Source organism: Lygodium microphyllum, chromosome 16, assembly GCF_053477565.2.
Source record: "Lygodium microphyllum isolate KBCC chromosome 16, Lygodium_microphyllum_v1.1.10, whole genome shotgun sequence".
NCBI lineage: Eukaryota > Viridiplantae > Streptophyta > Polypodiopsida > Schizaeales > Lygodiaceae > Lygodium > Lygodium microphyllum.
The window spans coordinates 87,486,739-87,501,438 of record NC_141150.1 but is presented as its reverse complement, the minus strand read 5'-3'; the positions used below and the strand labels follow the sequence as shown (position 1 = coordinate 87,501,438).

At 40.6% G+C, this 14,700-nt stretch overlaps 1 protein-coding gene across 1 annotated transcript; it reads left to right on the top strand.

The window, feature by feature from the left end:
* Positions 1 to 10,238: 10,238 nt before the first annotated feature.
* On the top strand, positions 10,239 to 13,945 carry LOC148023080 (pentatricopeptide repeat-containing protein At3g09650, chloroplastic-like). The gene has a single exon (XM_087696070.1). The coding sequence runs from the start codon at positions 10,327 to 10,329 to the stop codon at positions 12,439 to 12,441; it is 2,115 nt and encodes a 704-aa protein (XP_087552196.1). The 5' UTR covers positions 10,239 to 10,326; the 3' UTR covers positions 12,442 to 13,945.
* Positions 13,946 to 14,700: the final 755 nt, after the last annotated feature.

Genomic DNA, 14,700 nt, shown 5'->3' with positions numbered 1-14,700 from the left:
GGTAATCACTTGAATTTCACAGCTACTTGATTATAATTTATGGACAACTCACCATTTTGGTAGTTTCTCTTGCTTAACTCTTGATTTGGATGTGATTTTTAAGATTGATTTGCTATCACTTTTAGAAGCCTGTTTGTCTTGGATTGTGCTTTTATCTCTTGCATTATGGCTATGGGTCAAATGATAGTTCTATCTTTAACATTGAGAAGTTGGATAATACAAATTATAGCTATTGGGAAGGCACAAATCTGGCATGTTCGAGTGCAAAAAGTGTAGATTAAGCCATTGAGACATGAGGGTGTAAAGTCTGAACACTTTGATGTAAAGGATTGGGCTGAACTGGTGAGTTATGTAAATCTACAATCATTTTGCCACTCTCTAAGCAGGTCTATTATAATGTTATCTTTGATGGGAAGATTGCCTAGCAATTATGGGATAAGATTCATAATATCTATGATAAGCAAAGCCTTGCCTCTCAAATATATTAGTTGAGGCAACTCAAGGACCTTCGTATGAAGAAGAGGATCTCTATGTCTACCTACTTAAATGAGTTTCATTCTATTTTCAACTACTTGTCTTTACAGGGGATTGAATTTAATGACAATGTTCCTCCCTTGTCCTTATTGCTTACATTGCTTGAGTCATGGGACACATTCAGTACTACTATGTGTATAAATATGCCTACTTAATGGGCTAAAATTGCGAGATGTAGAGGGTTCTCTCTTGAATGAAGAGGTTAACAAAAAGAATAAAGATGCTTCATGCACCTCTCATGCTTTGACAATCAAAGGCAATAATGATAAGAGCAATAATGACTATGTGGGGGGAGAGACTCTCAAAAGTCTCATTCTCGGTCACGTAGACAATCTTGCAGTAACTCCTGTGGTTATAAGTTCGCATTGAGTTGTCACTATTGCGGAAAGCAGGGTCATTTCAACCACAGTGCAACAAAATGCATGATGACAAGCACAAAGAAAAAGGAAAGAATAAAGTGTAGGAAAAGAATGATAATCGCAACATTGTCCCTAGCAACTCCATGTCAAGATTGAAGAGATTAATGTCGTGCAGACTAATTCTGATGATGAATACATACTTGTAGCTTCTTCTCTTGATGTTTTGTAGTTGGTTGATGCCTCATCTACCTATGCTCAATGGTGACTGCTTGATTCAGGGGCTTCATTTCATGTCATCCTACTCCTATCGCAGCATGATATGATCTGTTAGATTGGATAAGGAACTAGCATTGTATATTGTTGGTATTAGAGATGTCTAGTTGTAGTTCCCTTCAAGTAATATGTTTACTTTTCATGATGTATGCCATGTACATCATGGAAGCCTACTCATAGGACTCTTGTCTTGGCATGCGGTGCTAAGTTTGGCACTCTTTACCCCTTACTTGTATCTAGGTCTATTGACCATGTTTTAGGAGTGGCTACAGTATCACATGTATTGTTATGGCATTGTTGCCTTAGGCACATGTCATTAAAGGGAACAAAAATGCTTACCCATTTGCAGTATCTTCCCCCCCTTGACTATAAGTGTTTTGATTCTTGTGATCATTGCCTTTATGGTAGGAAAACTTGTAACTCACATAAGAAGTATGGCATTACATGCATGGGTGAGCCCTTGACTCTTGTTCATTCCTGATGTTTATGGGCCCATGTCTTACAAGTCTTTAGGTTGCACACAATATTTCATTACTTTCATTGATGATTACTTATATAAGGTCTAGGCATAACCCATAAAATAGAAACCAAAAGTCTTGGCTATATTTCAACGTTGGCTTGCTTTTATTGAGAATGAGTCTAGGTATAGATTGAAATGCCTACGATCTGATAATGGGGGAGAGTATGTATCTAAAGCCTTTGAGTAATTTTATGACAAGAGGGGTATTGAGCATCAATTGACCACCCTGTACACCCCATCCCAAAATGGTATGATTGAGCACATGAATAGGACAATTCATGAGCGAGTTCATAGTATGCTTAGTCAGACAGGTTTACCACACCACTTTTGGGCTAAGATAGTTACTATAGTTGTACATTTGATTAATTGATCCCCATGCATTGCTCTTGACTATCAGGTTGCAGAGGATATATGGTCTAAAAAACCTTCATCTTATGCTCATTTGCGTGTCTTTGGTTGTGAGGCTTTTTGCCAATGTTCCCAAGGACAAGTGCAATAAGCTGAACTCTACGTTGGTGAAATGCATCTTTCTTGGTTATGGGGATGCACATGAGATGGGCTATCGCCTATGGGATCCATAGGCTTGGAAGGTCATATGTAGCCATGATGTTGTTTTCCATGAAGAGATGGGCTATCGCCTATGGGATCCATAGGCTCGGAAGGTCATATGTAGGCATGATGTTGTTTTCCATGAGAGAAAATGCATAAGCAACCTAAGCAGATTGTTGAGGTACGGAGGGTGATATTTCAAGAGGAGTGTCATGTTACTATATAGCCAGCTAGATAGCCTCAAGCAGCTGATGCTCTAGTGGCCCAAGACCTTGATGTTTAACAGGATGTACATGTCCCACTGCTTGTTTTGCGGCAGTTTACTAGAGATAGCAACATAATCGGTTTCCACCCTCTATGGATTATGCTATGGTGACATATGCTAGTGAGCCTCTTCCCTATGATGAGGCCATGCAATCAGAGTATGCTTCATTGCAGAAAAATCATGTGGGATTTGTTCCTTTGCATAGTGAAAAACGTGCTTTGACATGCAAGTGGGTGTACAAGTTGAAGAGCACCCCTGGATGCCCCAAGCCAACCTATAAGGCTAGATTGGTTGCTAAGGGTTTTAAGCAAGAGCATGGTGTTGAATTCGATGAAGTCTTCTCTCCTATTGTGATGATATCAAGAGAACACTGAAAACACTAGGTAGAATCGAGCAAAATATATGTTGAGAGAAACCCTAAGCTTTAAGAAGGAGAAAAGAAAGAGACTTGCACAGAAGAAATACTTAAAATTTACACAAAATTTCCATTATCACATAAACTTGAGCATCCTCACCCTCTCCATCACTAAAAGAAGCCATGAATGCACAAGAGGAAGAGTAATGAGAACCAGCTTTTCTGGATAGTTTATTTCATATGAAAAGAAACCATATACATGCATACACTAGGGTATAAAGCTGAGGCTTTATGTTGTTTCTAAATATTTGTCTATATGCTAAATTTAGGAGGAAAAGAATGTGATTGGCATTGTAGATTTGCGGACCCACTATTTATGCCATCACTTACAATGTAGTAAAGACATAACAATAAAATTGTTTACCAAGGCATTAATGTCACAAGAAGTTGATATGAGCTTTGACATTTGTCGATGGAGACCACATTTTGAATGCCAAATTGGTACAAAAAATGAGCGCCATCATTCTTCCCTCACTTAAATGATGAGCATCCTAGTGAACCAAAATGTAAAGATTGAACCTCCATGATGAGCATGAAAGAGAAATCCATCTCTAGAGACATATTTTGGCAAACCCTTTTCTATGTTGCCGACACCAATACTTTAAACATCTCATTTACTTTCTTCTCTTATTTCTTTCTCTTTATCTTCTTTGTTTATTATCTTTCGACTCTATACCAAACAAAGATAAGGAAGTAACAACATTCCATCCCACCTACAAAGACATCCACCACATCCATGAGAAAAACAAATCCAACACCACCTTTGGCACCAATGGAAACCCAACATAAGAGTGTAGCATTGAAGAGCACCCATAAGAAAGCTTAGTCTTTGAGAGTTCACCCACCCATTTGGCTCCCAACTTTAGAGTTTTATTGTTGCATTTGATTAAAAGTACTATTTCTATGGCCTCAGTTTACTTAATGATTGGAATGATAGCATCTGATTTTGTCACCAAAAAGGCTAAAAGATTGGCACTCTTCATCGACAAATCTTTTATTTTATCTAAACATTATACGATATGTGCACATTCATTGTACTTCATTGATATATGTTTTGGTGCATTGTAAATGCTTAGCTTAGAGCTATAAAAGATATTGCATATGTTGTTTCATTTTTTTTTAAATACTTAGGGAACTTGCCAAAAGAATGCATGCAGTACATAAGGGTTTTAGACCTTAGTTCATGTATGGTGACATATTTGATTTAATAAAGGTGCAAAAGGGTGCAATTGGGGTTATTGGGAAAAGGTGGTTGAGGAGGTTGGAGTACGGGTGATTTTGTGGTGCCTCTTTAACTTCCCTCTTCCTTCTTTCTCAAAGTCTCTTTGTCCATCCTCCTTCTTTCTCTACCTTTGTGTAGAAAACTATGGATCTTACTGCATAGAGGAAGAGGATGAGCCACTTGATCTTTCGCTTGGTTGGTGTGGGATTGTCTTGAGTCTTTTTGTGTGTGTGCATTTTTAGTGCAAGAGAGGGGTGCTTGCAGGTTTCATGGTGACTCCAAGCATATACTTTACTGCATGGTTACCCTGGCTTTGTGCTACTTGGTGTGCTAAGTGAGAGCCATTCATTCTTGGTTCTATTGCCAGGACCGAGCTAGCCATGGATTCTACAAAGTGAAGAGCAAGTGTTAAATATCTTTGAATATGCAGTTTGTTTCTCACAAGTTCTATTTTACTCACAACTCTACAAATTAAGAACCAAGATTCTTGTGGATCAGGGAAGGAGGAAGAAAGAAGAGCCATCTAAAGTGGCATAGTGACTTCATAAAACCGGGGAGAAGAAGGATCTATCATCAAGAAGACGGAGTCAAAAGCTATAGCACCATTAATGGAAGTGGAGCAAAGACTAGCAGAGATGAATGTGGAGAAGGAGATTAGATGTCTTGGGCCATCCCCATTCATGGCGAGTTATTTTAACTAGTACACTTGAAGCATTAGAAGAAGAAAGAAGAAGAAGAAGAAGAAGTAGGTGTGGTAATTGTTGCTACTGCTGGTGCCGCCTTTTGCAATCCTGGCATAGCTTGATCTTAGCGGCTTGCATTACATCTCTCATCCATGGAATGAATTTTGAAAAGCTAGAAGACGATCGGAATGGTTCTCTAGAGTCTTCTTTTTATAGGCATCTTTGATCTGTAATAGGGAAGCATTGGGAGTAAGGCCAGAAAGTTGTCTCGCAGCGGACGGGAAATGTTAGTTGGCAGGATACCATTGGCAACCCCGCCCAGCGTTCTCACACCAGGGTTGCTGCAGCCAATGGTCAAGATTGATGCATTTTGTCCGCCATCATCTCTACACCTCCCCACATGCGATATCCTCCATGGTGCCTCCCTTGCATAGAAGAAGATAAAGAAGCAATAGCAGTGATATCTGATATCCTTCCACAAGACGCAACTACTCTCCCTCTTTTTCCTTTCACCAACAGAGAAATGGCAACCTGGATTTGCCATGACATGTTTTTCCTTATCACACCATATCTTCCAAAACCACAGCCTGCACAACCTCTCAAAGGAGAAGATAATGTTTTAGTTAAAGGATAACCCTAAGGTCTTTATAATACTAGTTCATATATGCAGCACATAATAAACAAAGCAAGTATTCAAAGTATTTTATCCTTGTTAATGAACAAGCCAAGGATGAAGTCACACGAGTAGAAGTACCTTAAAGCTAAATTTGATGATCAGGAGTGCTGGTTTGAAGATCATTTTTGGGTTTTCACTTTTTTGGTGTCAAATTGGTGGAATTTCAATGTTTCCTTTTCACATAGATAGTGTGTCTCCCAAAAACAAATTGTTGTGGTATTCGTCTTTAACAATGTATTAGTCCTTGATGGGTGCTAGAAAACAAGACAAAATATTGATGTGAAGAGATTAGTGGTTGTTGAAGAAGTGGACAAATGATCAACGGAAGTGTGAAGAAATGAGAAGAAGGATATGAAATTGTGCTTGAAGCTTACAATGGAAGTTTACCATGGTTCTTTGGTTCGCGGGAGCTCACCATTCAAGTGTGGGAGGAATTATAGCCTTCGATTTTGTCACCATAAAGGCTAAAAGATTGGTCCTCTTCATCAACAAATCTTTATTTTATCGAAACATTATATGCTATATGCACATTCATTATACTTCATTGATACATATTTTGGTGCATTGTAAATGCTCGACTTGGAGCTATAAAAGCTATTACATATGTTGTTCCATTAAAAAAAAGCTTAGGGGACTTGCCAAAAAAATGCATGTAGCACATAAGGGTTTCATACCTTAGTTCATGTATGGTGACATATTTGATTTAATAAAGGTGCAAAAGGGTGCAATTGGGGTTCTTGGGAAAAGGTGGTTGAGGAGGTTGGAGCACGAGCGATTTTGCAGTCCCTCTTTAACTTCCCTCTTCCTTCTTTCTCAAAGTCTCTTTGTCCATCCTCCTTCTTGCTCTACCTTTGTGCAGAAAACTATGGATCTTCATTGCATAGAAGAAGAGGAGGAGCCACATAATCTTATCTCTTGGTCAGCGTGGGATTGTCTTGAGTCTTTTGTGTGTGTGCATTTTTAGTGCAAGAGAGGGGTGTCTGTAGGTTTCATGGTGAAGAGCAAAGCTCCAAGCATATACTTTACTGCATGGTTACCCTAACTTTGTGCTACTTAGTGTGCTGGTCATGTCATTAAGATGACTATCCTATGCTTGGTTTTGGCTTTGGTTGCATAGCTCGATTTGGACCTCTCTTAGATGGATATTAAGACAACTTTCTTACATGAGGACTTGCATGATGAGATTTATATGCATTAGCTTAAGGGCTTTGAGGAAAAAGACAAGGAACACCTAGTGTGCAAGTTGAGAAAGAGCCTTTATGGCCTTAAGCAGGCGCCTAAGGAATGGTACCACAAGTTTGATGCTTTCATAAATTCTCAAGGATATAATCGAGGGATATACCTGTAGTGATATGGATCTATGTTTATACACAAAGAAGACTCATGATGGCAACCTTATGATTTTAGTACTCTACATTGATAGTATACTGATTGTTGAGAATGCTCATGATGAGCTGGATGCCTTGAAAAATCAGCTCAAGAAGAGCTTTAAGATAAAGGACATAGGACAGGTCTCATATATTCTTGGGATGCGCATCATGTGTGATCACTCTAAGTTACTTATCATAGAAGGAGTACATCCAAAAGGTTATTGTGTGGTTTCATATGTAGGATATTAAGCTTATTGGCTATTATTTACCTTCTCATGTGAAGGATAGTCTAGCCAATTGTCCATAGTTCAATGAGTAAAAGGCCGAGATGGCCAAGATCCCTTATGCATCTGTAGTGGGTAGTTTAATGTATGCCATGATATCCACTCGTCCTGACATAGCATTTGTAGTGAGAGTTATAGCACGCTATATGGCTACACATGGCTTGTGGCATTGGGATGCCGTGAACGATATCATGAGATACCTTAAGGACACAGTGGGAAGTTGTTGGGGATAAAGGTGCCTGTGTCTAACCACTTGTGTATTCATTACATTGATAATACCCATACACCTATACACTACTGTAGGTGGCAAATGCCCATCACCATCAATTCATTCTTTATTCTTTTAGTGACATTTGAATAAGGGAAGGTTAGTCACATATTATGATTGTTGGAGTCCCCATATGCAGTGTCTCTCTCTCTTGCTCTCTTGCTCCATCCGCTATAGCTCTTGCTTCTGCTTGTGTGCTTCCACTTGGGCTCTACCTTTCACAAACTCCCTTTCTAATCGGATGCATTGATTAAGCCACTCCCCTTCATATACAACTCTCACTAACACAATCCTTTGCTACCCCACTCCCTCTCCCAATGATCACACTATGCACAAAAGAAAATAAATATGGCATAAATAAATGGGAAATACCCTGAGTTGGAAGATAAGTTATTCCTATCTAATTCTCACTCCCTTCCTTGATGTATCCTTAGTTAGTAGCTTCTCCTCTTGCAGTGGTAGCTAGGTGGTAGTTTTCTCTTTTTGTAGTGTGGCTAGGTGGTGGGGAGATGTGCATCGAAAGAATGTTTTGATGGAAGGAGTGGTGGTGGTAGTAGAAAGGGGTTGGCAAATATGGCATTGTGATGGTGGGGAGAAGGTGAAGATATAATGGGTAGGGTGGTGTTATGAAGAGGAAAGGGATATGTGGGTGTGGAGGTTAAGGATGTGATGGAAAAGAGGATAGGATAAGAAGTCATAGAATTTGGGCTAACTTCTTCTCCTCCTTAGCCTACTTTGTGGACCCCAATATGGGCTTGTATCCATGTGAGCCATAGCATGGACAATAGAAGGAGATCAATCTAAGATGGGAACCTTGTGCTTCTATCTCAAGATAGCTCTAACCATGGTGGCCATTTGTTGTATGATACTTCATACTTGAAGTAGAGTCTACTCATGGTGGTGTTAGTTGAGAGATAGTCAGACAGTGGATTTGGAAGGCAACCAAGCAATAGATTTGAAAAGTATTCGGGCAACAGTTCTGGCTCGTGGGGGTGTTGGCCATGCCACTTGTTTACTTGATGGGGTTGCTGGGCGGCATTGTTGATGATCACATGCAGCTTCTCCAGTCACCTTTGCTTGTGACCATAGGCGAGAGGTGTTAGTGTTGTGTGTTGGCCAGGTGACGGATTTACTCGACGGGGCTACTGGGCAGTGTTATGAGGTGGGTAGGTCACTCAGCTCGGTAGTGGTTCTATTTGTTTATTGAGAGGTGCCACAATGGCTAGTCATCAAGAGGTGCTAGAAGCATGGGACGGTGTGTAGACATGTGATGTTGATTAGCATGGTTGATGGTGTCTATGATGGTGGACTAGTTAGATAGGGAGGCATGAAGTTGAATGGGACAACAAGTAGGATGGGGGGATCTTCTAGGAAGGGGAGGCCCGCTCCCCACACCCCTCCCCAAACAAAATCATGTAAAAAAGGAATCATTTTTTAGAAATAAACTCAATAAGTATAATAAAGCTATTGTTAAATTCCCCTAGTGTTTCAAGGTTAAAAGACCTCTTCATAAGCCCTTTCCTTTCTCTCTTCATGCATGATCCTTGAGGTAGAATCCCCTTTCATATGCAAGAGCCATGCTTCTCTATCTCTCCTTCTCTACCCTGTGGGATTCCCCTTGTTCACCCACTAAAGGCGTACTTCACTTTGTCTTTCTCTCTAAGTTCCATGGAATGGCATATCCCTCATTCATGCACAAAAGGCACCTTTGAGGTGTTTTTGTGCTTCATAAGTGTGATGTAAAGAAATGCAAAGTTCACAAATGACTATTTCTTTTTTTTCCCCACACCTTTCTTGTAACATGTGCCCAATAGTGTGTGTTTTTAAAAAACAGATAAAATTATATTGGCAAGCAAGTTGTTTAATCTATTTGTATCTAGAATGTGGTCCAATAAAACGAGTTATTAAAAAAATAAATCCATTTCATTCACAATGCATGAAATCCAATCATTTACATCAATCAACGAAAAAAGGAAACTAACTACTCGTGTGTGTTCCGGTGTTGGTAAGTTGAGTTCTTGAAATACTTCTATTGCTTTGTGACAAATAATAAATATTAGGGGTTTGTGAAAGGAGCTCAACACTTGGATAGAATTTGCAAGTTTCCACACCAAAGTTGGTGTGAAGACAATCCATTTTGATGATGGTGGTTAGCTTAATGAAGGCTCTCTAAAAATTTGAAATGTCATAAGAGCTATTACAATTAGGTTCATTTGGCAATTTAGGAATGCCATATTTTTTGGTAGACTATCTAGATTTTCCTTTCTTAATACCCTAGGAGATTTTGGTAGTAATCAAAGGCCTTGGAGAAGAAAGGCTCCTTGTTTAAAGAAGCATAGCTAAGCTAGTTAGAACCGAGTCACGTGTAAGTCTGGCAAGTTAACTAAGTACTCACTGAAAAGAGGGTACTAAGGTTTGTTTCATTTACCTGTAAGGACTCAGCTTGACGTGCCCAGGCACCTCTTTCATTCTCTCACTCGAAATGTATTTTCTCTCGTCTTCTTTAGTGTTTTTGACAAGCTTGCACTATCAGATCCCCAGAAGTTTGGACCTGTGCATGGCTTGTCCATTTTCAAGTGGGTGGTCCCTTCACTACAAGTCTTTCACTTGCTTGTGGAGGGGCTCTTAGCTATGTGATATCCCCCACATTATAGGAATGATGTAAATATTACATTCCTAATACAATCACGCATTATAAAAGAAAGTAATAAATACTTTTTAACCCAAAAAGTTCAAGCTTTCAAATTGCTTTAGGAAGCCGGCATGGCCTTAAACATGTGGATTATAGATCCTAAGCTTTATGCATCTCCAAAGATTAGGACTTTGGCAGGACAATCAGAATTCTTGTTGTTGCAGAGGTAAAGGCTTTGAGAGAGAGAGAGAGAGAGAGAGAGAGAGAGAGAGAGAGATGCTAAGGAGGGGCCGATCTCACACCTGCATTCTGAATACGATCTTCACCAACAACAAGAACACATGGACATGCCCGGCTTCTCAGAGCCTCAAAGCACCACCTCTGATACCCCGCATGTCACGATTTTCTGCTGCAGCAGCGACGGACATTTTAGAGGATAAGCGGCCCCTGCATTCCATTGACAAAAACACTCTCATCGCCAGGCTGGAGACCGCCCTGGAGGAAAAGCAAGGAGAGCACGCATGGAAAGCCCTGCAGAAGCTCACACGGCTCGGCGCCGAGTTCCCCGAACGGATCCTGTTAAAGGATTTTCTAGCCCTTATGGCTACCAAAGATGATGTCCTCAGCCTTTACCGTGCCTACAAGGTGTTGTCTCGCCTCACTCGAGACAACAAAATCGAATATGTGCATGGAGAGTTGCTCGGCTCGCTTGGTCTTGCGTTCGCTAAAGCAGACATGACAGATCTCTCTGCTAACACTCTCAGAATAATGATACAGTGCCGGCATTTCCCGTCTTTGGATTTATGGAAGAGCATGATGAAGTTTTGGGTGCTTAAACCAAGCGGAGCAATCTTTGTGATAAAGGTCTTTCTTGAGATCTGTCTGCATGTCACAAGGGGCCCATCTGCCAAGGATGTCAGGATTTTCAGCACAAAACCTGACTTTGAAGCCGTCAACTTAGCTCTCCAGGCATGTGCACTTTTGAAACAGCCTGAGAAAGCAGAAGAAATACTTGGTTACATGCCTCGTTTTGAATGTAGACCGGACAAGGAGTCCTTTCGATTGTTGATCAAGGCTCATGAAAACACATGTGACATTGGACAGATGAAGAAGATCTTACAGCGTATGAGTCGAGCGAAGGTGACACCAGATAGCACCATATTGGAAAGCATGGTGAATGTGCTTGTGAACTCAAGACAGATGAATGCAGCTTCACACCTGTTATTTTCCTGGTGCAGGAAACAAACTCATATTACAGAAGTCCTAAATTCTCCCTCTGATGAGAAAGGGGGGCTTTCTTGGGACAAGTTCACTAAAGACATGCTGGAAGTGGACAAGTTGATAAGGGGATGGGGTGGAGCTTTGGAAAACCCTTCTGATGAAACTGTCACTTTGGTTATGGATGCCTTTCTCAAGAAGGGGAAGATTGCAGATGCTGTGGTTCTTCTTCAAAGGCTTTGCTATGTTGAGGGCTCTGATTACATGCCTTGCAGTTTTGCTTTTGATGGTGTAATTAAACTTGGTTTGAGGGATGAGGTGCATAGCGCCTTAAAGATGTTGGCAGAACAAAATAGGCCTGCTGATAGTGTGTCCTATAAGATGCTTGTGATGGCATATTGCAAGCTACCTCAGCCCATTAAGGGTGAGGCTGTGCTGAAAGATGCAAGGGAAGTTGGTCACCTCCTTGATGTGGCATGCTATGACTCACTTATTGATGCTTACAACCTCTTGCAAGAGTATGATTCTGCATGCCTTGCTTTCAAGATTATGAGGCAGCATGGGATTCTCCCGGTAGAGCCAACCTTTAACAGAGTATTCACATACTTTGAGAAGCATTCCAAGCCTAAGCCAATGCATAAGCTGGTGGAGGTTTCATTACGCCATCCTCCTTCACAGGTAGACTTGCAACATTGGAATAGAATTGTTGTGGCCTTTGGTAAGGGACGGGAGATGGTTGATGCAAAATTTGTAATCAAAAGAATGAAGATATACGGATTCCATCCTGAAACCAGTACTTATACACACCTGTTGAACGGGTATCTTCAGCACGGTAAGAAAACTAATGAGATTCTCTTGCTATGGGAGGAATTCAAAAAGATAATCTCTTCAAGTTCTAATTCAGCAATCCATGTGAAGCTTGATGAGGTGATGGCCAATGGTTTTCTTTCAGAATTTGTCAAACATAGCCATTTTAAACAAGCATTAGAGGTGATAAGACATGTTGAGGAGCAGGGTTTATGGGTTGATAAAGGGAAGTATAGAAATATTTATCACTATTTGCATAAAGATCTTTATGGCGCTAAGAAAAAATCCAGAGAGGAGGTTACGCCAGCTGAACAGAAGCAAATTGAGGCGTTCAAGCTCTGGGTGGGTTTGGGACCACCGTGTTAGAATGTGATGATCTACTTGTTTCAAGCCATCCAAATGACACGTTCAAAGGGGCCAGAGGGTTGGCTGGAGTGTGTATAATCTGGTATGAATCTATGATCTATGGAATGGTGCAATCCAGATTGTGTTGATAGAGCCAGTTCTGGACTTGGCTCAAAGCAACTTCAGCATGCTTTGTGCACCATGTTGCCAGTATGGTGCTCCTAAATTTTCTCTAAAACAATTGCCTGCTACTGCAGTTGAAAAAGGATGCCCTAAACAGCTGGCAAGTAGCCAGAGTCCAATTGTTGGTTTGGTAACTTCTTTGTGATGTATGATCTGGTGTGCTCTAAGCAATGATGCAGTAAGCATTTCTTGAGCTTGCATTTATGCTCAATGTATGATGGAATCAATGCAGCGGGCAACTATTAGTGGACTGTGGGACTATTCTGTGTATGTTGCTGAAGCTTACTTGGAAGAAAAGAAAAAAGAAACTGGTAGTGCAAAATTGGGAAGGAAGGGGAGGGGTCTTGATTGTTTTGCTGTGGCTCAACACCTTGATCCCAGCTTTAACACTTATGGGACATGAGCTTTATGGAATGGTCTAGCAAACATACCTCAAGCCTTTATTGCAAAGTCAACGGTGATGTTGTGGAAAATATTCCATATACCAACGAATGAAAGAAGAAATGAGCAGTGCAAAGGGAGTGTCATGACAAGTTTAGATTTTGTTGATGGTGCCAGTTGTGGACTTGGCGCAAAGTGACTTCTGTGCTTCATACACCATACTACTAGTATGCTGCTTTTTTTCAAAACATATGTCCACTGTTGCGGGTGAAAAGGTACACATTGAGAAGCTAGGTCAGTCAGTCAGAGGCATCTGAAGGTAGCTGGCAAACTCCTGTGCTTTGAGTGCGAATATCTGCATGAATTTCAAAGATTTTTGGCAATCATCACACTTAATGTCTACATGTGCATGCATACAGTTAAAGTTGTATTGTACATGGACACTTATACATCTGTATGTGTGTTTGAGAGTGACAAGTGTTAAAAAGGGGATTGCTGAAGACCTTCCAAAGTCCCCAAATCAGCTTCAGGTAGAAGCTTCAAAAGTCACCAAATTGCCAAAGGCTTAATAGACAACAGCTTCAAAAGTTACCAATATAATCAGGCTCCAGATAGCCTAGAGGGTTCAGATGTGCACCCCAAGAGAAGGACAAAGCATAAGCATCTAGTCTCACATGTAGAGATTCAAAAAACTTGAATAATTTGTTGAAGCCAAAATATGAAAACGAGTTTGAATGATGAAGACTTTCGATAAGTGAGGCTTTGTGTATTGCTGAAAATGCCAAGGAATGTGACGTCCTATACAAGCACAACATTGATGACAAGGAGTAGCAATCCTTTTAGCATTGTGTTGCATGAGAAGGAACAATGACAAGCAATTACAATTCTATGTTTTTGATGCTCTTATTTTCTATTTGTAAAAGGACTTTTTAAAAAATAGTGCAGTACAATAATATTAGGATAAAGTAAAGAAAACGGTTACAGAGCCTATTAAAAGGTCAGTTTCAAGACCCTAGAGTCTTATGCTTTGGAGAGCCCCTTGACAAAAACTTTGAACACCTTGTCCATAGCCCTAAAGCTGTTCAGTGCAGTCAAAATCTCACTCCTAATTCTAGCCCACCTATCTTTGGGGGGTTACATATGCCTTAGCTCTACCAAAAACCTCGTAGTTCCTTAGCTTTAAGATCTCTCGCATGGTTACAACCCTCAGGATATTCCATAGTTTAGATAAGCGGTAGCTTCAATAACTGCTCATCCAAGCTATCTTTGGGGGTTACATATGGCTTAGCACTGCCAAAAACCTTGTCGGTCCTTAGCCTCCAGATCTCTTGCATGGTTACAGCCCTTGGATATTCCATAGCTTAGATGAGCAGTAGCTTCAATAACTGCTCATCTAGCATGCACCACTGCTCTTCAAAAAGGGTAAGTTTGCCATTTTCAGCATCAGCAAAACTAGCTTTATGAACCCTGGCTTGGACATGCTTCCATAATCCTTTGATCCATACACTCCTACATGAGATGTCTAACGAATTCCTTCTGTGTGCAAAATAGACAGAATGGCGGTATCTGCATGAGCTTGCTCAAACTCTCTCTGGTTGGCAGCTTGTTCCTGATCAACTTCCATTACATAAAGTTTAGTTTCTTGGAGGGGGTTGCTCTCCAAGTTTTGTGTACCATCCTTTGCCACGTCTTGTTCTTGGACCTGGGTGCCATCTT

What these genes read in the sequence shown, in the direction of transcription:
- LOC148023080 (XM_087696070.1), top strand. Translation starts at nt 10,327, where the DNA reads ATGCTAAGGAGGGGCCGATCTCACACCTGCATTCTGAATACGATCTTC.